General features: G+C 42.0%; 2 protein-coding genes and 1 long non-coding RNA gene across 9 annotated transcripts; 2 read left to right on the top strand and 1 right to left on the bottom strand.

Annotated features, from left to right (window-relative positions):
- Positions 1 to 445: 445 nt before the first annotated feature.
- LOC124202038 (protein furry-like) lies at positions 446 to 14,373 on the top strand. Of its 6 annotated transcripts, none has more exons than XM_046598301.1 (51): positions 446 to 653; positions 729 to 773; positions 838 to 987; positions 1,053 to 1,285; positions 1,347 to 1,537; positions 1,603 to 1,791; positions 1,855 to 2,062; positions 2,120 to 2,257; positions 2,323 to 2,557; positions 2,626 to 2,804; positions 2,872 to 3,096; positions 3,166 to 3,309; positions 3,366 to 3,594; positions 3,658 to 3,815; positions 3,889 to 4,021; positions 4,087 to 4,251; positions 4,316 to 4,508; positions 4,573 to 4,749; positions 4,810 to 4,980; positions 5,046 to 5,195; positions 5,260 to 5,423; positions 5,489 to 5,763; positions 5,827 to 6,084; positions 6,151 to 6,352; positions 6,426 to 6,635; positions 6,697 to 6,905; positions 6,971 to 7,584; positions 7,655 to 7,863; positions 7,930 to 8,200; positions 8,271 to 8,411; positions 8,483 to 8,552; positions 8,612 to 8,984; positions 9,069 to 9,166; positions 9,244 to 9,417; positions 9,479 to 9,748; positions 9,818 to 9,985; positions 10,063 to 10,206; positions 10,279 to 10,447; positions 10,509 to 10,759; positions 10,844 to 10,918; positions 11,180 to 11,212; positions 11,700 to 12,002; positions 12,070 to 12,251; positions 12,319 to 12,565; positions 12,650 to 12,757; positions 12,847 to 13,014; positions 13,087 to 13,275; positions 13,346 to 13,575; positions 13,639 to 13,736; positions 13,808 to 13,962; positions 14,190 to 14,373. In XM_046598301.1, exons 1-51 carry the CDS (start codon positions 605 to 607, stop codon positions 14,289 to 14,291), a joined length of 9,522 nt encoding a protein of 3,173 aa, XP_046454257.1. In that variant the 5' UTR covers positions 446 to 604; the 3' UTR covers positions 14,292 to 14,373. The 6 variants fall into 6 exon arrangements, with proteins under 6 accessions (XP_046454257.1, XP_046454256.1, XP_046454255.1 ...); XM_046598300.1 differs by having other exon boundaries at positions 9,241 to 9,417; XM_046598299.1 differs by having other exon boundaries at positions 8,612 to 9,002.
- A 108-nt stretch (positions 14,374 to 14,481) lies between these two features.
- Positions 14,482 to 19,983, top strand: LOC124202039 (macoilin-1-like). 2 transcript variants are annotated; one of them, XM_046598304.1, is made up of 11 exons: positions 14,482 to 15,080; positions 15,422 to 15,561; positions 15,636 to 15,762; positions 15,831 to 16,027; positions 16,113 to 16,223; positions 16,288 to 16,505; positions 16,604 to 16,877; positions 16,938 to 17,056; positions 17,124 to 17,291; positions 17,742 to 18,253; positions 18,319 to 19,983. In XM_046598304.1, exons 1-11 carry the CDS (start codon positions 14,975 to 14,977, stop codon positions 18,789 to 18,791), a joined length of 2,445 nt encoding a protein of 814 aa, XP_046454260.1. In that variant the 5' UTR covers positions 14,482 to 14,974; the 3' UTR covers positions 18,792 to 19,983. The 2 variants fall into 2 exon arrangements, with proteins under 2 accessions (XP_046454260.1, XP_046454261.1); XM_046598305.1 differs by having other exon boundaries at positions 14,703 to 15,080; positions 16,604 to 16,872; positions 16,933 to 17,056.
- A 179-nt stretch (positions 19,984 to 20,162) lies between these two features.
- On the bottom strand, positions 20,163 to 20,715 carry LOC124202076. The gene is made up of 2 exons (XR_006877895.1): positions 20,580 to 20,715; positions 20,163 to 20,489 (listed from the first exon to the last, which is right to left on the bottom strand). It is a non-coding gene; the product is annotated as an uncharacterized LOC124202076 (long non-coding RNA).
- Positions 20,716 to 23,534: the final 2,819 nt, after the last annotated feature.

Below are 23,534 nucleotides of genomic sequence, written 5' to 3'. Positions count from 1 at the left end.
TAAAATGCATAAACATTTGTTGTAAATAATTTATGTTGCTCTATCTCTGAGTCTCGCGTTGTATCAATACGCATGGCAAAATGGCATGAATACTAAAAAACCAAAAGTCATTCGAGGAAAAAGCTTAATTTAAAAAAAAATTTTCCTACTCAGTATTATTGATTTATTGACAACTTCCCATGACAAGAGGCCTTCAAAAGAAATGGTATGCTAATACCACTGAACACTGATGACAGCAGTGGTGCTGCCTTGAGAACTATTTTGAATTTCTTATTTGAAACTAGGCTAGCCAATCTCATATTTCTTGTGAATTAGTAAAGACAGAGCTGGTAATGATGCTGCATTTTTTTATTTAAAAAAAGAATCTGAAGGTCGTTTCCCGCAATACGCGACTATATTTCATTTGGGACAGTTATTACGTCGTGCCATAGGTGGCGCTGCAGTCGATTATGGGTCTCAAAACAGTCGACGAGAAAAAGTCGATGGTTATTTGCAATTCGTTGTTTAATCAGAAAGCCACAAATCGTTTTTATCTAATAGAACTTGTTTAATTTGGATTTATTTGATGTATCGTTTCGAAGAATTTGTTGCTGCCTGATTGACGATGGCGGAAATTCTTAGTATTCGTGATCTACCGGATGACAACTCGCTGAGTAAGTTTCGACTTCAGTTACATTGGTTATTAAATAGCTTTCTATCACTATTGTTCTTTTCTTTTCTTATTTAAGGTGTTGCAGCAGAGTCTAGCCTAACCAATTCACAATCAATTAAAGGTAAATATTTCAGCCATTAATCCAGGTTTGTCTTCTTACTCAAACCATTTTATACCCTCTTTAGACGATGTTAGTCCAACGTTTGAAGTTCCCAAGGTGGTTGAAATCGTTTCCAATGGTGATAAGCTGGAATCAGATAGGCCTATTGGAGAAAGGCAGAGTCCTGATGGACAAGAAGAAGAATCAGATTCCAATATTACTGTGAAAGCACTTGGTTTGTGACAATATTGATTTAAAAACAAATAACACAATTATTATTGATAAATTCATCGTTTTCAGACGAACAATCTCCAACATCTGGAGATGGTCAAGGAGAAGATGTGATGAGAGATGTCATTCCCAGTAGCAATATTTTACCATGGTATGCAAGGAAAGAAAGATCAATACATACCCCTACCAGTGTCCAAGTAGAAACATCGTTAAAGCCAGGAGAATATGTCATGAGAAATTTGTTTGCTGAATTTGTCATTCAAGCAGATAAGAAAATTACTAGTGTGATGGCTGAAGCCTTTGTAAGTTAGATTTATAGCAAATTATTTTTGTATGCTGAATCTGTTTTATATTTTGTTCCAGGATCGTTCGTTGTCAAAATCATTACAAAGAGGAGAAGATGCCCAGTTCGATCAATTACTCAGTTCCTTTGGATCGGTAGCAGAACATTGTCTCCCCTCCCTTTTGCGGACATTGTTTGCTTGGTTTGAGAGACAAGGCATTGAGTGGATGCCTGGTAATGAACACAAGCAAAAAGGAGATACTAAACGAAGGCAAGTTGAAAATTTATCAGGCCTTGGGAAGTAAAAGACTAATTTGGTTTTATTACGTATTTCAGTAATGCATCTGAGATTTTCGCGTTATCAGAAGAGGAATACATAATGGAACGCAGAGATCTTGCAGTGCAATTCATTCTGTGTCTTGTCCTGATTGAAGTTTTGAAACAACTGCCAGTCCATCCAGGACATGAAGATCTCGTCAACTACATTGAAAATTTGGCTTTCAAAAACTTCAAATATCGCGATGGGTATTCTTATAAAATAATATGAGAGTGGAACGCCTAATAATTTTTTTTCAATGTTTTCTACAGCGTACAGAATAGTCCAAATGCAGCAAACATGTTGGTTATTGCTGACCTCTATGCTGAAGTTATTGGAGTATTGGCACAGTCGCGCTTTCACTCGGTCCGCAAGCGATTCGTGTCTGAACTTAAAGAACTCAGATCCAGGGAGCCTTCTCCTGCTACAACTCAAGCCATTATCTCACTCTTGATGGGCATGAAATTCTTCCGAGTCAAGGTATATTGAATGCGAAATCATAAAGAAATGAAAAATCTAAGATTTTTGCCTTTGCAGATGGTGCCAATTGAAGAATTTGAAGCTTCTTTCCAATTTATGCAAGAATGTGCTCACTATTTTTTAGAAGTAAAAGATAAAGACATAAAGCACAGTCTTGCCGGACTGTTTGTTGAGATTCTTGTCCCGGTTGCTGCCGTAAGAAATAGATTATAATGCCAGTTTACCATAAACTCAGCTAATCTAGCCTAATTGGATTTTAGACTGTCAAGCACGAGGTAAACGTCCCGTGTTTGAAGAATTTTGTCGAAATGCTTTATCCTCCGACGATCGATTTAGCCACGAAAAACAAACATCGCTTGGCACTGTTTCCTCTGGTCACATGTTTACTATGTGTGGGCCAGAAAATGTTTTTCCTGTCTAATTGGCATTGCTTTTTAGCTATGTGCTTAAATCATTTGAAGAATCGAGACCCTCAGTTTTCACGTGTTGCTCTGGGTATGCTTGACCACTGTTCAATTAAGTTTTGCTACTAAGTTTTTTAATTGTCTACCATTTTATGACAGAATCTTTATACCGCCTGCTTTGGGTCTACATGATAAGGATAAAATGTGAGAGCAATAGCGCTACGCTTTCTCGTCTTCTCAGCATCGTGAATTCTCTATTTCCCAAGGGCTCAAAATCGGTTGTCCCTCGGGATACACCTCTTAATATTTTCGTCAAAATCATCCAGTTTATCGCTCAGGTAACGATATCTTGTACTCAAACCTCGTTAAGAAAAGCCTTAACAAATTTAATTTTATCCCTTCCAGGAACGTCTTGACTTTGCTATGAGAGAGATCGTCTTCGATTTGCTTTCCGTGGCTAGACCCGTCAAGATTATCTTGACACCGGAAAGGATGAATATTGGTCTTCGAGCCTTTTTGGTTATTGCGGATAGCTTGCAAAAGAAAGAAGGCGAGCCGCCTATGCCAAGGACGGTGGGAGCTCTTCCCTCCGGCAGTACCATGCGTGTCAAAAAGACTTACTTGAGCAAAGTGAGTTAATTTATACATTTATGTTTCACTATGTTTTTCTCTAATTGCCAATTTTACGTACAATTATAGATGTTAACCGAAGATGCTGCACGAAGTATTGGAATGAGCGCGTATTATCCGTACATGAGGAAAGTGCTGAATGGTATCCTACGAGCGTTAGATGGTCAGTTCGGTCGCCCCTTGATCATGACGAATCTGCAAAACACTAACAAGGTAAATTCATCATTGCGGGGAAGAGAAGGAATGTTTTAATTTTCGGTAATTAATAGGAACCCGACGAAATGATGAGCGGAGAGCGGAAACCCAAAATTGATTTGTTCCGAACATGCGTAGCAGCCATGCCACGCTTGATTCCCGATGGAATGTCTCGAAGTGAATTAGTCGAATTACTTTCGCGAATTACACTGCACATGGATGAAGAACTTCGTACTCTTGCCTTCCAGTGCTTGCAGAACATCGTCGTTGACTTTCCCGTATGGCGAGAAGATGTTCTCTATGGTAAATTAAAATAATGAAATTATTTCACTGCCGTTTTCTAATCCGTTTCTTGTGGCTCCTTAGGATACATCCAGTTTATCGTAAAAGAAGTCCCGGATACATCGCCGCAATTACTAGACAATGTGCTCCGAATCCTGTTGCAGCTTCTTAGCACTTGGCGGAATGGCGTAATTACTGCAACACATCGCTCCCCTCAAGAAGAACCTCCCAGTACCATTTCGGTAACGTTTTCCCCACTCAAAATAATAATCCAGAATAAGAATTTAATTGTTTGAATCTAAAAAAAAAAAATAGAAATTGGAAACTGCCAGTGCATTACGTGCAGCGGAAGGTCTGGCATTAGTAATGCTGTGCCAGTGCCGTCTACCACCTCGACGAGTTTCGGCTCTGATTTTGAAAGAAGTTAAGCTGCTCTTGAAAGCATTTGGTAAGTTTCTGTTGCATGACATAAGCCTTCTTCAAAACCGCCATTATTCCCTTGATTCTTTACAGGATTGACGAGTCGAGATGAAGAACCCGTGCTCGATGTAATGGATAGCTGCTGTGCTGCCGTCTTGGATAAATGGAGTCATTTATTGCCGTCGTCGGAGAGAGCAGCACTGCAAAATGTGGATTTGCAATGGTTGTCGGAGCGTTCATCTCCCGTGTGGACTTCAGGTCTGTTAGGATCAGGCTATTTGTTCTATGTTATCAGGCGCTGATTGTTTTTTCCCCTATCTAGGAGTGATCGATGATAGTGCCAACAAAGGAAGTGTTGCGGCCAATAGTGTCAGCGGCGTAGATGTCTGGTCATCATGCTTGTGTTCATTCCTGGAGAAAAATCGGGTGACTTCGCACTGCCTTTCAGCTACAGCCAATGCATGGACCATCGTCTTCACTCGTCTGAATTCGTTGTATATTGTGGTTGATCCAACGTAAGTTCACTCTCTCCATTTTGGTGCTTGTTTTTTTTTAATTAATTGAGACGTGTTTATGCAGTCCCGTTTCGGATAACCGTGCTTCACTCCTAAGAAGCGCAGCCACTGTTAAACGCCCTGTTAACGAACGTGATGTCTATCTTCACCTGTGGAAGAATTACGTGGCTTTTGCATGTCGAGTGGTGCCTCCCTCCACAAACCCTGTTCTACGTTGCGCCTCGCCCGACATTAGCTTAAGGTATTCAATTCCAGTTCATTAAAACTGCACGAACCTTTAATTAATTCCTGTGACTCGCAGTTCGTCTCCCGACGGAATGTCTACGGACAGGAGTGAAGTCCGCAGCTCGGGCGGAACTGTCTCACCTTCTTCGCTGTACAAATTGATTGTGCCGTTGATACGATGTGAAGTGTCAGATATGCGCAGCACTGTTGTTAATGCTTTGGGGATGATTAATCACGCAGCAAACAGGTAATTATTTCTTTCGCATTATTTACTAATCCACCGATCGCCCTACATAATTCATTTTTTAATAGAGATTTGATGGAAGAGCTTGTCCTTTATATCCGCGAAGCCCTTGACCGCAAACAAGGCAATGTTAGACGACAGCGTAGACGAGACGCCCTTCGACTGCAGTTGGTCCGAATTTTTCAACTAATTGCCAATCGGGGAACCTTTGGAATGAGGTAAGAAAATAATACGATTTTTTCTATATTTTGGCTATTGTTTTCAACTTTCAAAATTGTTTAGTTACGTGAATGGAGAAGGAAATCCTCTTCACCCAGTTGTCATTGAATTCTTGGACGGAATGAGGCAATGCCTGGAATTGGATACGGACCGCGATTCTGTGGCAGGACGGGAAGTTCGCTCTTGTTTCGCTCTATTCGTCACCAATTTGATTGATTGCTTCCCTCGTAAGTTTCCGTTACTTTGCATTATTTATTTTAGAGATACCTTCATCTCACTTTTGAATATGCAGTCGATTTGCGCCCCAGTCTGTTGAAGCGCGATCTGCGACAGCAGCTTTTTATTCTATTTGCGGGATGGAGCGGCAAATTTGGTCGGCCTTTTGGCTTTAATTCATCCAGTGCTGCCAAAGAGCAGGAGCCTACCGAGCTTGAATTGACGGCTGTAGAGGCCATGAGTTCCGTTTTGTGTTGCGGCCCATGCTTCAATCGTCAGGGTTTAACAGAAGACAACCACAGCGATGTGTACTCTTGGTTGGACATTCTTTTAGCTTCTAAAAACGACAAGGTAATCCCAGTCTGCTAACTCCATGCTTACTTGAATTTTATTAACTGAATGTTGTTCTCGCAGGTTTATGGGTTAGCCCAGGAGACAGTTGTGCTTCTGCTCGAGTTTAATCCGGATATAAGTCCCTTGTTAGACTGGGTGGTCGACCGCTGCTATACCGGAAACGCTCAAGTGGCCGATGGTTGCTTTCTAGCTTTAGCTACAATATTTAGTGCTAGGGAGTATCCCTGTGACCATTATACGGCTATTATCAACGTCACGCTAATGTCGACTGGCTGCCCTCGAACAATTATTCACGAAGTGGCACTGCAACTTTTACAGGTAATTCAACAAATAATGTTGTTTCTGTGGCCTGGATTATCGACCGCTTTATTTGATTTATTTAAGGTGCTGGATGCCAGATTTTTTGGAAGTGGTCCATCGCTTCCTTTGGCTTTTGGTGATTTAGATAGCGAAGCAACTGAGCGAGCTGAAGGGGGTATTAGCACACTAGACGCTCTATTGGCAACCACCTACTCTCGGTCGCAGATATATCTCTCCCGTCAATTGGCTCAGCTCCATCCGGAGTTGACTATGCCGATGTTTTCAGGTATTTCAGCCAGAACAAATACTGATGTATTTTTCGATGCCAGTACCATTTCAACTTTATGCTATTATTATAGAAATAACTCATCGGCTTCAGACAGCTCGACCGACTGTTAGACAGCTTCTTTTTCGTTATCTACTTCCTTGGTTGTGTAACATGGAACTTGTCGATCCTAATCTTCCACCAATGAGTAGCGGATACAACTATCCAACTTATTGTGCCGATTTGGGAAGATCGGTCCCTGGAGCAGCCCCTAATAACATGGCGGGAGATGCAAATGACACAGGTTTTTGCTTATACAAATGCTTTGGTTTTCGATGTTCTAAATAGTTAAAACTACACTATAGGTCATCGTGAAGGTTGGGGATCAGCCGAAGCAACTGAAATGGTGTTGAATAATCTATTCTACGTCACAGTCAAGTTTGGAGACGACCACCCCAAAGAATTAGAGGATGTTTGGGCGGAATTGTGCACGTGTTGGCCCACCAATCTGCGAGTCATCCTGCGCTATCTGTTTATCGTGACGGGCATGGCGCCCGCAGAACTTCTTCCATACGTACAAATTACTTATGGTGTTTTGATTTGAAAAAAAGTTTGTGTCAACCTTTTTTAAATTGGTAGGCTAAACGGGTGGTGATTTACTTGGGACGCGCCCGGCCTGAGCGCCTCCTGGATGAACTAATCAACGAATTGCAAACTATCGAGACGATGTCTTGCCTTATTGAACGAACAGAGACGCCGCCCTTTTTCCGTGTCACCAGCTTGCGGAAGACTTCATCTCATTGGGGCGAGTCTGGAACGGAGCCAGCTGCGCCCAGTGGATCCAGCGGAGGTCAGATCAACCGCCCCGAGGACGCCTCTCTCGGTATCGGTGGACTGAATGTTGAAAAAGGCACGATTCACACCAAACGTCACAGCAGCGAGGATCCTGGGATGCTTACACTAAGTGCTGCCGCAGTAGTGGCTGGTAGTGTTTGCAATGCCACGATTCCAGCCGTCAGCAAAGTGTGCTCCTCTCCTCGCCTGGACCGCTCTCGTTCACACAACGATGCTGATACAATTAACGTGACCAAGAAAGTGGTCTTGGAAGAACATCCTTCTACCATCAATCCAACCAACAACGATTACGAAGCATCTCAGCCGCATCCTCTACCCATGCCAGAGTATGGAGGTTATTTTGCGCCATTAACAGAGTTTCTGCCCAACAGTTCGCAACCAGTTAATGGATTTCATCGGTAAGATTCTATTGCCTCATTTAATCCAATCTGTAATAAATGCTTTAATCAATCTTTTTCTTAAATACAGATGCAATTTGGCCGTCATGTTTTTAGTCGATTTGGTGGTGGAAGGTATGGAGCAAGGAAGTGAGGTTGATTGGTCCGTCCACCTGCCACTCGTCTTGCACATGGCCATTCTGGGTTTGGATCACACTCGCCCGCTGGTCTCGGAGCATTGCAAACAGTTGCTTCTAAATTTACTTCTGGTTTTGGCTGATCATGGAGATCATCTAACTGGTAAAATCTAAATCATGTGATTTTCTTGATGTGTTTTTCTTTAACATGTTTTTTACTCTGTATTAGTTGCCAAGGTTTTGCTGCAAACCAGAACGGAGCAACTGAAATACGGCCTGACTACGTCTACCTTGCCAGTTCAAAAACATAATTTCACGGAGCCGGATTTGGAGTTTGATAGCTATCTTCACGCTCCGTTTATGCAACTGGGAACGCCTACATGGTCGTCATCGGAAACTGGCGAAGACTTGTCGGGTGATGACGATGATAGTACAGAGATGCCAGCCACAGTAGCGTTGTCGGACGTCATCAAATCGCTGGTCTACTTCATTTCATCCAGGTATGAGTAGGAGATATTTCAAGATTATTTTGACACTTTTTTGTGATATCACGTTATCTTATAATTATAGACCTGGTCAACCTCTATGGAGCTACGAAGACATTACATCCAAAGTCTGGAGCGTTCGTAGCGCCGAACAGCTGGATGTTTTTGTCCAGCACATCTGTCGCGTTTTCAGTGAATCTCTGCCTCATAGTCACTTGGAAGAAAGGTGAAATTGAGATTTCAATTATGCTTAGTAATCTAACATCGTTAACCATATTTAAATTTGCTTTGATTTAGGTGGGCTCAAGTTGCCCTTCATCTGGCATTGTCTTCGCCTTCCAGACATTATGCAGGGCGTTCTCTTCAGGTATGTTTTCAAATATTTGAAATGTTTAAAAAATGTCTGTAATGTTTACTTTCTGGCAGATCTTCCGAGGATTACGAGTGCCGATAACATCGCGTATGCTTACCGACATTCTTTCTCGTCTGGTTGAAACCGCTGCCGAACAGGGTGAAGACATGCAAGGTTACGTGACTGAGCTGGTGTTGACACTCGAGGCATCCGTCGAGTCTTTAGAAACGGATTTCCGACCGATGGATGTTGCGCGCGACATTTTCAAATCGACTCCTAATCTTAACAATAAAGAATGTGGTAGTCCATTCCTGGAAAGAGTGTCGGGGGCTAATCTGACACGTCGACATGCTTTTTACGGACGAACCCATCTCAGTGCTGGAAACGCTCCGTACAGTCACATTCGATCTACCAGTTACACGGCAGCCTGCGGAGACAGAAAGGCCGGTAATAACGACCTCAAAGGTATATAATGTTTCATAAATATTTTGGTTTTATTCTTTTTTACATCTTTTATGTGCTTCTAACTAGATCAAATGCGAGGCAGAAGCAGCAGTGGAAATGCGAACGGGGTGACTCTGTTCGCTGGCTCAAGCCTATCCCGTTCACGATCGGCCCAGTCCTTGAAGGTAGAGTTTTAGAATAGAGATGTATTTTTGAATTATTGATGTATTGATGATTATAATATCGCTCTGGTCTACAGCAGGCACTAGAGACGGGGCTTGTACAGGATGACAAGTTGGCCATTCTCGCCCAGTTATTCTGGATCGCCGTTTGCTTGTTGGAATCTGATTACGAGCACGAGTTTCTTTTGGCTCTGCGATTGCTTGAACGTGTCCTCCACCGATTACCACTCGACCGTCCTGACTGTCGTGATCGGGTATTATTGGTTTTTATTTGAATTTTCAAAAGCTTTGATGATTGCACGGTTTACATTACAGGTGGAGAAGATGTTGCCTCAACTTAAGTGGAATAATTTCACCGGCGTCCACGCTATTGTTCTCAAAGGTTGCACTAGCCCCAATGTTTCGACTTACGAATCGACTCTGTCGTTGTTGAGCCAATTCACTCCCTTTTTGGAGATCGCCCTGATGGACCCCAGCATTGGCTCCGCTTTCGCCATCAACGTTATGGCTCTTTTACCGTACATGGTGGCCAATTATGAGGACGCTACACCACTTTGCATCCGCAGCGCAGAAAATATTGCTCACGTAACTAAACTCGCTTTCTAACTGTTTCCCATGTAACATACGACTACGATTCATTTCATAATAATATAGGTAAGCACGGAAAAGGGCAAAAAGATGGAAAATCTAGCCACGGTAATGACGCTTTACAGTCGCCGCACGTTCAGCAAGGAGAGTTTCCAATGGACCAAGTGCGTCGTTAAATACTTGCACGATTCGTACGGCTATCTGACTTTGCCTATGGTCACGTTTCTAGTTGAGGTACGATTCCTCTACAAGTTTTTTGGCATATTCATATCACGCATTGGAATTTATTCACTAATCGGATTCCCTTTAAGGTTTTGGAACGCGGGCCAAATAGCATGCAAGGCGCTGTGCTAAGTATCTTGCACTGTCTGCTCCATTACGTCGACTTTAATTTGTCTTCCAACGCTCAACAGGTCAACGCCGACCTACTACGAGTTATTGCCAAGTATATTGAGGTAATGGTTTTAGTATACATGCGCGTTGCTTTGCCAGTAATAATCATGTCTGTTTTTTTTTTATATAACTAGGGCGCACACTGGAAAGAAGCCCTTAAAATACTGAAGTTGGCTGTTACCCGCTCCTCCTCACTTGTGGCCCCACCGTCATCCGCTAGCGGCCCATCAAGTGGTTGGGGATCTGATTCCAATGCCTCTTCGTTCTCTGATTCGGAGTTGTTTGTTAAAAAGGAGCTTCCAGGTAAACAAATGAGCATATTTTGCCAAAATGTGATCGATAAAGATATCATACTGTATGGCAGGACGCACCATGGAGTTCACATACGATCTGTCACAAACTCCAATCATTGGTCGACGACACGCCGGTCTTACTGCAGAGTCTTATCGACCAAAAGATCCATTCACATCCGCCAGTGAAGCTGATACCAAAGTTTCAGCCAGCAAAGAAGAGAAAGGAACCGGCAATGGCGCATCGTCTCCCCGACGATCTGTCTCACTTTCATCCGCCGATTCTTCTTCCATCTCGGGCTGGAAGAGACCCTGGCTCTCACAAGTAATATTTAATAGATAACAACGTTATAACGTTATCACTAGAATGAATAATGATGTCGTACTTTTTGCCGCGTTTTCAACACAGGCTCGTGTTCGCGAATCTCTAGTCAACTTGTTAACTGCATTCGGCCAACGAGTAGGCCTGCCCAAAAGCCCATCGGTAAGTTTCGATAAGTTGATATGGTTTCAGAGTTTTCCGATATACTTAGGAATGAAGTGACCACGAGTTGATGTCGGGACCGATGCGAAAGAAGAGATGAAAAAGGAAATGTCGAATTATGAAAACCTCCCGCCATGTGTCTTCTTTTACACAACAAAAACATTAACTTTCAAACTTTTATCATTTAACCCTTCGGGAACTTTTCATATTCATTTCATGGCTGTGGTTTCACCCTGTTCACACACCCTTCTCTATTTAAAGTGGGTCTTCTATGTGGACCATCATACGGGCAAGGTAATTTCTCCTCACCAACCGAAATTTAAACAAAAGAAAACCCCCATTTTTTTTTTCAAAATTCAATCGGTCGCTTGTGTGAATAACCTCCTTTCATCGCGTTAACTAAACCTCCCATGGGTTCTTTATGAACATCTCACCTCTCACACACACAATCCTCGCCCTTGTGCTTCTAGCTTGGCTTTTTGTCTGATTTCCTTCACAACAGGGAAAATCTTCTTCCATTTCACCTTCGCACTTCATCGTCTCGCAACAGCTCGCTCACTGAGCTTCCATTATGGTCATTATTATGTAGTCACGCTTGGGATTGATTTTTTGCCGAATGAAAATCGAGCAAATATTCATCGCCGTCAAAACTACCCCTTCGACAGCGTAGTAGTGCTCATCGCTCCGATCATTTCATTAACGCTCGTATCCTTGAATTTCAAGCTTGAGTTTCCAAGAATAATTATTTCATTTTTCTCTCAACTATGAATTCGCTTACTAGGTTATCTTCAGCCAAAGTTCGGAACTATTGGAAAGGCAGTCGAGCATGGCGTCATCGATGGAAGAGGTATCCACGCAACAGGATCTATCGGGCGATTCCAAATTGGATGACTCGGTCACAACAGACCAACAGTTTGGCGTGTTCAAGGACTTTGACTTCCTCGAATACGAGTTGGAATCTCAGGAAGATGAAGGAATGGATCAGTTCAATTGGGGAGTTCACCGACACTCTCTGTCTAGTTTGAACGCTGAAGGAGAGAAGGAGAACACTGCTCAAGCTACTCCAAGCCATTCGTCGAGAAAGGTTTGTGTTTACGTAATTGTTTCAAAAAAGAAAAGTAGGAATAGTTTGAGTTTATTTTTTTTAACAGGATCACGGTATCGAGGAGTCGTCCGACGATGATATGGGTTCAGTTTCACCGTTAGATGACATGGAAGCGGGATTGGGGCATAGTATAAATGAGTTCCCCAGCATGACCATCACACGGGACCTACCCTCATCATTGCCACTCGATCTCAATTCCAGTCACTCTGAAATCCATTCAGATTCTTCGTAAGTCCTGCATCGTTTATTTAAATGTTTAGTGAGTTTAAGTGAAATTTATCTTTACTCTTTGCAGACAAAGCGAGTGTAGTGAAGGTGATGGAGGTGACGTAACTCCGTGTAACCTTTCACCTTGTATTATCGGCCCCATGGCGTCCGTGACTCCCCCAAACTTTATGAGGGCAGAAGATACGGCGACTCAACCCCACAGCAGTTTGGAAGATATCGATCCCACTTGGAGAACTCATTTCCAAGTTCTTGTGTCAGAGGGTGGCCCTTCTCAATTAGTTTCATCTCTTCATTATCTCCCGAAACTTTTCCGAGTAACATTTTACTTCCAATTCAATTCATAGATTATTTCGGTTTTCTACACGACTCTTTTCTTTTTATTGTTTCCGGCTATTTAGGATGTACGTGCTAAAGTGCTTTCAGCAACCCGAGAATGTTGTCATTATCTCCAAAATTCCCAGGGGAACGGAGCAGCTGTGTTGAGGCAGATATGCGCCAACTTTCAAGTAAGAAGATTTGAATTAAAATTTTATTGTTTATTATTATCTAGATCATTCTTGGCAGCAGCGTAATTATTATTATTATTTGTCTTCAGGCAACAGCCGATGTGGTGGCCACCCGTTGTGAGTGTCCGTTCATATTCTGCGAGAGCAGCCTCAACGACTGGGCTCACAGTCGCTATTGGAAGCGATTACGCTTTACTTTGATGGAATTTTACGAACACAGTGAAACGTGCACCGACAGGAGAGAGCATGCCTTGGAGGTAATCATTACGACACCCTCACGTGGAATGCTGTAAAATGTTTAACTGTTTTCCATTGTTTTAAACTTTTAGTGTCTTGGCTTGGTGCAGTCAACATTGAAGCTTCAAATGATGGGGGAAACGTTCCCTGAGCAAACTCACGACGAACAACACTATGACCTATGTCGTTACCTGTATCGGCTCCACTTTCAAGTATTGCTTTTTATGGAGAACTCGGCCAAGTTGGTGAATGCGTTGCAGAATGTTGCCACAGCGCACGAGGTATCCAAAATACAATCGGAAATGTATGTTAACTTTTGAAAATGTACGAAACTCTTTTTTGTCTATTCAGATGTTAGACATGTCATCAGACATTGGTCTGATACGTATGGGGCTGTATCAAGCCCTCGAAGAAATTGAACTAGATTCGCTGGATGGCAGCCAAGCCACTCCGACTGATATGTCATTGAATGATGCTTCCATTCAGGAGGAAATGAATATCAAAGAGCTGGAATACAATTTATTGGAACTCTTGATGAATAAGCGATTCGTCAAAGCTTTGCGCTTGACGCGGCAATATCGGTAATGGCTGTGACTTGTGCAAGTTTCAAATATAATTTAACAAAGTGGTTTTATTTCCCACAGTCAATGTTGGCCACACGATTACTTTGGAACGAGTGATGACGAAGAATTGGCGGCCATTATGCGAGTTTACGGACGATACATTGCCAGCAAGAAATCATGTAATATTTTTTGTTTTCTGTTTTTTTGTTACGTACGTATTGTAATACTTAATCTTTATGCAAATTTGCAGGCGCTATAATTGCCACTTGCCCCGACGAATCCTCTTTGGCTGACAGTAGTGGTGTCATAATGGATTTTAATATGCAGACGCAGTCGACGCTAAAAGCTCTAGAAAAATCGCTCATGATCATTTCGGATTCACGCAGCGACCGCTCCGATTACAGTGTCCGTAAAACTGAATGTTAAAAAATATGGTTTACTTCAACCGCTTGATCCAATCTCACGTCTTTTGTGATTTTTACCTTTCTCGTTTGTTTTTGTGTATTCTTTCGTTCAATATACGAGTCTATCCTAATGTTTGGCCCATCCGTCGCGCTTGCTGTCAGTGTCGTCTCATTGTAAAATTTACTATTTTCTTGATTTGTTTTGGTAATGCAATATATTTAAAATAGGACCCGTTAAAGGGCCGTTCTTACCGAACTTACAAAGCGATGATCCGCATTCTACGAGGAATTCGGACAAAAAACATCCGCCAAAAATCAACTTTCTTGTGACGAAGATGAGTTTCGCTCGTATACCTTGTTTGACTCGTTTTTAATTGTCGTAATAAAAAAACACGTTTTAGTTCCTATAAAAGTAGCGTTAACTCCCTACGGCTTGGTTTTTTAATTGGGCAAGAAAAATTATTTGTAGGGCAATTTGCTGGAGACAAGAGATATTTAGCCCAACAGAATACCAAGACAAAGACACATTTCTATTTTTGATTGGTAGCTTCAGTACTGAATTTTGTTGTTTCAAATACCAGGCATACGTCACGTCAGTGAATAGTTTGTTTAAAAAAAAAACAAAATAATCTTTATTTCTGAAACTTCCACTTTCTCTTTATCCCTCCTTTGAATGGTAAAAAAATCATTCGACGATTTTGCAACCGTGCGGGTATAATGGCGATTTACGCATGCGCCGTTGAAGTGATGTGATGTGTTTGTAACGAAGTGAAGCCGTTTTTCAACTACATTTATTTAACTCGACCGACTCTCTGTAATTGATACTGTCAAATCGGACGAGGGGTTTAACTTTTCGTGATACTTGATTTCTGTGTTTTGATTGGGTTGTGCTTCATTCGGAAGTGGTCTCTAGTGAACCGTTTAGACTGTCTGCCAAACTTGAAACCATATCTGTTCTTAAGGTAGAACGTCTTGAGAACAAGTAATTTAAATTATTTCAGTCTCCTTATGCGATGAAGAGGAGAACTGGCGATATGTGCGGAAAGTGGCCGCGACGTACAGTCAACCGCAGTCGCGGAAAACTCGGATCTGTCGAAAATGTTTGGTGGTGCTCACCTGGTAAACCAACTTAAAATCTCCATCATTGTCCTATTGTTGTGCCAAAAAGTGATGCTTTGAGCAACATGTTAGCCTATGTTGTTTGCTAGTGGACTCTACTCACAATAATATTGAACATATGTTCTCTTGCAGGTGTAATTAACAAAGACACTTGTAATTGGTTGTTTTGACTATCGTAAAGACGTTTACTAGTCCACACTAAAAATAACTGATGTACTAAACAAAATCCATTTTTTATCAAACAAGTTATCTACTTTCAACAAGAATTAATTCTAAAATAACTATTTTCATAGTTTTACACAAAATGATTAAGTATAACCTCCATTGGAACATCTTTGCAGGATTTGTTTACATTCGTGTTCTGTCTTTCTGGGCTTTCGTTCTGATCATTGACTTCCTCCTGGAGTTTCGTCTAGAACTTCTGTGGCCCCTCTGGCTGTTCCTGACATCTGTTTACGATTCATTTAAATACCAAGGCTTGGTATGTGCCTTGTCAATCTATTTGTTTTCATGATTGTAGACGAATTCTAACAAGTTTCTTTCATTTGTTTATAGGCCTTCTCAGTATTCTTTGTGTGCTTGTCACTGACGGCCGATTTTCTCTGTTTTCTATTCATCCCAGTTCAATGGCTGTTTTTTGTTGCCCCAACATATGTATGGATACAATATGTTTGGCACACAGGTGACTATCTCAATCTCAGCGTGTATGAACACATTTTGTTTGCAACCATGTCATATTTTTCTGAGCAGAAAGAGGAATTTGTCTACCAACTATTTGCCTGTGGGTGCTTTTCATCTACGTGGAGGCTTCAATACGATTGAAGGATCTGAAACATTTCCCAGCACATCTGGATCTCTGTCGGCCGTTTGCCGCTCATTGTATAGGCTATCCGGTCGTTACGTGGGGTTTTGATATTAAAGGCTACATATCCTATAGGATACGTCAGGTAATCCTAGATTGTTTCTATTTGTGACTTCTTCTGCTTTATTCATGGAGCCCTTTGAATAATGAAATGTCATTTCCGATTTCAGCGTAAGCAACGGGAAGTTGCTAAGGAAAATGAGTTCTACTATGAACTTTTGGTACAGTCTTTGCCGTCAGAACAGCAGGAAGCGTACCATTTAAGAAATAGTGCATCACAAGTAAGTTTTATTCAACCATGAATAGCTTTTCATGAATGATTCTTATCTCTGTTATGTTCTCTAGCAAACCGTATCGAATACGGTTGAAGAATTGACGTTGCCAGTTGCCAACGGCAATCCTATAACCATTGCCCCTAACGCACCTTCCAAAAATGTGTCTTCACCCCCGTCGTCATCGTCTTCTTCTTCGTCATCTTCTTCCTCATCTTCCACCCAACAGGTTTCTTCTTCAATTAAAAGGGAAAAGGAGAAGAACTCAGAGAAAAACTATGAAAAGAAAGGGTACGTACATACACGCATTACGCGTTTATTGACTGGGTCAGACCTCATATTGATTTTACGCTCATCTAATTCTTCTCTTGTTCGACTCATTTGTGCAGTTCATTCCATGACTTCCATGAAGCGATGGAGGCCTCTCAGCTCTTGAAGGAAAAAGAGCGAGAGAGGGATCGAGATAAGGAGAAGGAGAGGAAGAGCAAGTTGAATAACTCTGCTCACATACTCAATTCTAACAATACCAACAATAACGCTCATATTAAACAGCGGAACAACATTCACAGTAACTCGTCTAACGAGGCTGGTAGTCCAGCGACGCCTAGTGAACACGTCCTCAGACTGGAGGCTGATATTAAACGGCTCAAAGCCGACCTACAGGTAATTCAAGCGTCAGACTAATCAATTTGATTTACGAGATCATCATTTTCGCTTTTACAGGCTTCAAGACAGTCAGAAGCTGAGCTACGGTCGCAATTGTCCCAACACGCATCTGGCGAACGTGCCATTCGAGCGGAATTATCACAGGTTCAGCAGGACAATGACTCTCTACAAGCCAAGTACGCTAAATTTGTCCAACACTACTTTAAACACTATCCTGATTTCAATGTCATTGTTTGTCCGCAGGTTACATGGTCTAGTCTCGGCCCGTCAATCTGATAAGCAGACGTTGGCTTCCCTCGAAAAGCGATTGCAGGAAGAGAGAAGATGTCGATTACTGGTCGAGACGCAGCTTGCAAATGAGCGACGAGCTCGAGCCAACGAAGTGATTGAGGCTAGTAAGGCTCAACAACGGTAAGTCTTCTTAAAACTGTACTTTTAATCATCTGAATCTGTTCCGAGTGTTTGGAGATGACTTTTGCCTTCGAATGATGTGTTAAGTTTAATTCGTAACCTTAAAGGAGAGAGAAAAATCCAATTTCATAATGTGGGTCCTCGTAATTTCTCTGAGGGACACGCTCGCATTTGGGAGATTGTCGGGGGTAACGAAGTGGGGATGAAGTTGGGGGATACTCCTAAGAGGGATTGCAGCCTTGTCGTGTTGTAACTATGACGCTAATACCATCACTCACTCATTCGCCAAGTGTTTCATTTTCTCGTGTGTGGGTTGTTCAGCTTCAAAGTAATTAATCCAATCTACTCTCAGACATTCGATTCCATTTCTCATCCGGAACTCATTCTTTTTTTGTTATTTCTTTAGTGTAACGTATTAAATAAAGTTGTTTATCCCAATTCCCGTTATAGGTCCAAAAACAACAATGGCATCACCGAGTGCGGGGAACATTGCCGCCAGAGACGTCGCGAATTGGAGGGCGAAGCTCAGCAGCTGCGACGGGAAATTAAAAGTGGCGAAGACCGTCTTCGAGCAATGGAGATGGAAATCCAACAGTACCAGCAACTGCGACGGGCACAGCAACAGGCGGCCAACTCTCCTAGCCAGCAACAACAGCAACATCAACAACAACAACAAATGCAGCAACAGCAACAACTCCAGCAGCAGCAGCAACAACAACAACAGCAGCAAATGCAGCAGCAGCAGCAACAACAACAACTTCAGCAACAGCAGCAGCAACAACAGCAGCAACACCACCATCAACAACATCACAATGTGGAAACAGAATTGCTGGTGTCTGCGCTGTCTGCCCTGCAAGACAAGACATCTCATCTGGAGTCTTCACTCAGCGCTGAGACACGAATCAAATTGGATTTGTTCAGCGCCCTGGGAGAAGCGAAGAAACAGCTGGAGCAACGCGAAAGTAAATCGACTTTGTTAAATAATTGTATATATATAGCTCAACTGACTGTTGTTTTGTCTTCTTAGGTTTGTTGATGGCTCGCGAACGTGAAATTTCCGAGTTGAAGGCCAAAGTGACTGAGGTTTTGGCTGTGATGCCTAGCATGAACGAGCCAAGTCAACTAAGTCATAGTCTGGGCATCAGCGATCTCGGCAATCACGCTCTTTCTATGAGCAGCCTGAATAGCTACTTGTCCACGTACCCTCTGACGATGGCCGACTTGGGACTGTCGAACAACCTAAACCTGAGTGACTTGAACTTGGACCCGGTCCCGTCATCGGCCCTGACGCCCTCTAGCCCGCTGACTCCGATGCGTCCCTATACGTCCAAGCTGTTCAGTACTCATTCTAACGGCGGGTCGAACATGCTCAACAGTTGCATGGGCATGGGCTCACTCAACGACGACGGCAAAGGACCCAAATCCGGAGGACTGTCCAGCGGCCTCGACCCGAATGCGACCGCTTACACCCCTAAAGCCCTAGGCAATGGGGATCTCTAAGAGAGCGCCATTAGACTACAATACAATCAAATGGAAGGAAATATATACACAGACAAACAAAATTGAAGATAGAAAGGTAACAGAAAACTGTGGCTTGTTCCTCATCCTCCCCCAACTTTTCTCCCTACCCCAATCATCTCCATATTGGACCTATTGGCTGTCGGAATGCGAACGGGGGATTCACACAATTAAGAATTATTAGTATGATGTGTTTATTTGCATCTTTTTAAATGGCTACGTACTTACACCTTCTATTCTGCGATCGCAACTTATTTATGATTATCGGAAATTAACAATTTCTATTTTTTTGTTGCGTTTCTACCCGCCCTCCGAGTCCCCCCCTCCCTCCCCTATTCCCCCGTGATATAATCATGAAGATTGTGTTGACCGTTGGCTCGCACAACTGTTTCAAACCAAGATCTGAGAACATCAGTCGATTGCTTAATTTGTGTTGTTGACCTTTTCACTTCTTCCTTCTTAACCTCAGCACTCAACAACGCCATGACCGACCAATTCAATCTATTCTCCTGACTCCAAAATCTTTTCTGGGCCCGACCTGCTACTTTGTTTGTTATTTCCTTTTCAGACTGGGGGTTATACCCAAATCACGCGAAACCCAACCACAACACCTACCACCCCTATCCCGAACCCATTGTTGTCCACTGTTGAGTATACGGTGTGTTAACTGTTTGTTTCTTTCTTCCGGTTCCTAAACCGTCCCCTCCGAACCAGTTTCTGTAATTCCTTTCATTCGCATCTCTTCAAGAAAAACTTTTGTTTATTTATAAATTTTTTTAAAATCTGCTTCCCGCTCCTTTCAAATATGTGTCGTCTCTCCCGTTATCACCTCTGTTTTGTTTCGTTTGGGTGTCGTATGTTCCAGCAAGCAAAAACAAACAAAAAAAAAACTAAATGATGACGACATTATATGCTACGAAGAAGAAAAAAAAGGAACAAGATAAACTTGACGAAAAGAAAGAAAAAAAAAATACAAAAAAAAATGAAAAATACAAACACAAACGGTTATAAAAGCCGGATTGTCAAAACTTTGTGTGTTCCAAACGGGGGAATGGGGGTCGCCCTCCGCCGTCTCCACCGCGCTCTCTTTATCACTTAATATGTATGTCCTACGTTGTGCTGTTAACTAGTGCAACGGATTGTCATAACGCCAATAAAAAAGGAAATATTTGAATTTTTTTTTTCACTCGTGTAATCTTTGTAGCAGCACATTTAACCCGACGAAGTTTAATTCTTATTTAGAAATTTTACAGGAAACATCTCACCCGAACTGTAGGTATCGAATTCCACGAGAAGGAAAGGTTGCAATGGTAATTTAATTAAAAAGTTATTTTTTTAAATGAGGCACTAAAACACATTTTTTAATCATTCATTCATTTATTTTGAATCGAATTTAATTTAAGTTAAAATTTTGTTCTTAAGGAGCGGCGAAAAGGAAGCATAATTTAAGACGGTGACGCATTTTAGGAAACTTCAATTTTTAACAGGAACTTAATAAGCTGGAGCCATGTACGAAGGAGCTTTGTATGCTGGTGGAGAATATGCAGGTGGAGTATAAACAGGAGGAGTGTATGCCGGTGGTGTGTATGCAGGAGCCATTGGTTTGTATCCGTATCCTGGATTACCAGCCACCACTGCAACGGCAGCCAAGAAGCAAACGGTGAAATTCATCAACGTCGTCTACTCGGGAAAAAAATCGACGAAATTGAGCAGTTAAAGATAAGGACAAAAATTAATTAAACATTATGGTATAATCCAATTAACAATTACCTTTGACAGGAAAGTTGACAAGAAACGGATGCGAAGAAAGGGAGGAGATGCTGGATGAGCAACAGATTGAAGATATCGGAAGTCGGAACTGACTGACAGCCAAAGTATTTATACTCGTACTTGTACACTCGCGCTACCTGGTGGATATCATTCATTCATCATTCATAAGTATTTTTCTGAATGTTAAACACGAGCAGTAGGTAACCATTAACTTTAGTTTATTGGATGAATATTGGAATATTTATTGACATATTTCCTTTAGATTCAACATGACTAACTGCTAACTAAATAAGCGGATGAATGATATCCACCAGGTAGCGCGAGTGTCTTCAGGGACGCTTAGCGGCCATTTTGTTCCAAGACGCAGTTGAAGTAGGTTGTTGGCTGTCACGCTCCTCACGATGAAAATTAAAAGGTATTTATTGTTAATTGTCTATTGTTATTGAATGTAAAATGTTGATGTGAAAATTTACAGGTGATTTAGCACGTTGAAACTAATTTGCCAAGTCATTCAACTCAGACTTGGGAAGTGCCTGTACATTTCCGAAATGGCGTGCCTCGTGTGTCTCGCTGCCTCTTCTTAGGCGTACGTCTCATCTCATGCAACAGAAAAAGTAATTATTTTGATCAAATGTCTTGCTAAAGTACTACAGATTTAGTTAACATGACTAGAGAGTAGACCGATTTGCTCTGCTTCCATAGAAAGTTTGAATTAGATATCAAAGTTATTCTGTTAGTCTGCGTAGTTTTCTGTTACTCTTTGTATTCTTTTGTTATAATGAGTATGCATATGTACACAGTTGTGTTTCTCGAAACTAATTTTCTTTTCTTGAACAGGTATACCAAACACTTCTTTAACGCTGGTGGTTACCTTGTTGCAGCCAAATGGTGAAAGGTGTGACGAAGACAGATTGAGCCTTTGTATGCAGCATGCAGTTGCAGTGTAATCCAGAAGTTGCTGTGCCGTTGTAGCTGAGCTGTTGCATCTGGGTTCCTGATTTAAAAATGTTTGTGTTTGTGTTTTCATCCATGCCATATGAAATTGCTCTGCCAGTGATATTTCGTGATGCTGCTTTAAAATTTTGATCTGTTGTCTTTTGAGTTTTCATTCAATCATGCAGTATACGACTGAGGCAACCTGATCAATGTCAGGTTTGAAACAGTCGAGAACTGCTAGATAAAACAAGCTTTCTGCGCCAAACAAATAATAACTTGCATATAACTTGCATCATGTTATTATCGCGGTAGAGAAAGCGACAGGCCCCCCCCCCTGGGGGCCACAGGAAATGTATATGATGTATGTAAAATGTTATAAAAATAAATTTTGTATGCAATAAAATATTCGTATCAATCTTTTTCGCGATAAATTTTTGAAAATCTCGTGTAAGGGGAATTTTTTTAAATTTTTTTTCAAAAACAAAAGTCTGGACTTAGCAGAAAAATAGGTTGTGGATTTGAATTTTAAATAAAATTATTGGTTGTTGGACTTTCAATCTTCGAGTTTATAAAAATGGAAGAGTTTAAATATTATTAAAATGTAAAGTTTGAATTTTTATCAGTGTATTTGGCAAGAACAATTAAGTTTACAAAGTTCAAGTTTGCAATTGTCAGCAGGAGAAGGTATTTAAGGAGAAAATAGAAACATGCACTTGTAATTTAAAATCAATCTTGTATTTCAGCAATCTTTCACAAATACAGAGAAATACAGAGAAATACAGAGAAATACTTCAGAACTTAGGTAGGTCGGAGCAGTGGTGATTTAGTCATGAAAATTGCGATACATATGAACCTAAGTTTGGTAGTTTGGAGCAGGGCAATACTTAAATTCGTCGATGTAGTAAACTAGGCAGCGTACGTAGTTGTGTAATAGGCGGCTTCTTCGGTGTAGTACTTGGGGGCTGCGGTGTTGAAGCTAGGTGTAGCGTGGGTCGTGGTGTAGTAGACTGGAGCATCAGTGTAGTATTTCTGTTCAACGTAGCACGAAAGAGCGGCCTGTGTGTAGCCAGTCGGGACTGCGTAATACTTGGCCGCCTCAGTTGTGGTTGTGTAGATCAGGGCAGAGAAGTACTTTGCCGCTTCGGTGTAGTATTCGACCGTCTTGGTGGAGAAATCAGCGGGAGCCTCGGTGTAGCAGCTGGGAACAGTAGCATTTAGGAAAATCGGTGCAATAAGTAGCCGAGAACAGAGTAATACTTAGAAGCCTCGGTGTAGTAGGATGTGGCAGCATGCGTAGTCATGTAGTACTCCGTCGCCTTGGTGGTGTAGTAACTCAGGGAGAGTAATACTTCAGGGCATCAGTGTAGTGGCTCGTGGCAGCGTAAGTTGTGCTATAAAACTCCGGTGCTTTGGTGGTGTAGTACTTGAAGACATCGGCGCAGGAACTGGTTGTTGCGTTAGTTGTGTAGGAAGTCGGCGGCGTTGCGGTTCAGTTTCCGCCATACCAAGGAGACATCGCTACACCAGCAGTCAACCCAGCCATCAACGATACAACACCCAATAGGAGCACGACGCCATAGTAAACTAAACAAAAATAATTTGAAACATTAGTATTAACAGGCATATTAACAAATAGAAAAAGAATATTTACCCATAATTGCGAATCGCGATGAGGAATGCAGTTGGTGACAGATAGGGCACTGCAGTTCGGGCACTTCTTTTTTCTTACGACTCCTTTTACGCACAGTAATACTCCGGGACGTAGGTGTAGTAGCTCGGGGCAGCGCAGGTTGTAGTGTAGTACTTGAGCGCTTCAGTGTTGTAGTAATGCGGGGCCTCGGTGGAGTAGGCAGGGGCAGCATGCATAGACGTGTAGAATTCCAACGCCTTAGTGATGTAGTACTTGGGAGCCTCGGTGTAGTAAACTAGGCAGCATACGTTGTTGTAGACGGCGTCTTCGGTGTAGTACTTGGAGGCTGTGGTGTAGCGTAGGCCGTGGTGTAGTGAACTGGAGCATCG

Source organism: Daphnia pulex, chromosome 9, assembly GCF_021134715.1.
Source record: "Daphnia pulex isolate KAP4 chromosome 9, ASM2113471v1".
NCBI lineage: Eukaryota > Metazoa > Arthropoda > Branchiopoda > Diplostraca > Daphniidae > Daphnia > Daphnia pulex.
The sequence above is the reverse complement of the archived record's forward strand: the minus strand, read 5'-3'. Positions and strand labels throughout refer to the sequence as shown.

Excerpts from the sequence above, each read along its gene's own strand:
- LOC124202038 (XM_046598298.1), top strand. The coding sequence starts at position 605 with ATGGCGGAAATTCTTAGTATTCGTGATCTACCGGATGACAACTCGCTG. Across the intron at positions 5,196-5,259 it reads CGGGGAACCTTTGGAATGAG|TTACGTGAATGGAGAAGGAA; the intron begins GTAAGAAAATAA and ends AAAATTGTTTAG. Across the intron at positions 10,448-10,508 it reads TGTTAAAAAGGAGCTTCCAG|GACGCACCATGGAGTTCACA; the intron begins GTAAACAAATGA and ends ACTGTATGGCAG.
- LOC124202039 (XM_046598304.1), top strand. The coding sequence starts at position 14,975 with ATGAAGAGGAGAACTGGCGATATGTGCGGAAAGTGGCCGCGACGTACA. Across the intron at positions 16,028-16,112 it reads TATCCTATAGGATACGTCAG|CGTAAGCAACGGGAAGTTGC; the intron begins GTAATCCTAGAT and ends TTCCGATTTCAG. Across the intron at positions 17,057-17,123 it reads AATGACTCTCTACAAGCCAA|GTTACATGGTCTAGTCTCGG; the intron begins GTACGCTAAATT and ends GTTTGTCCGCAG.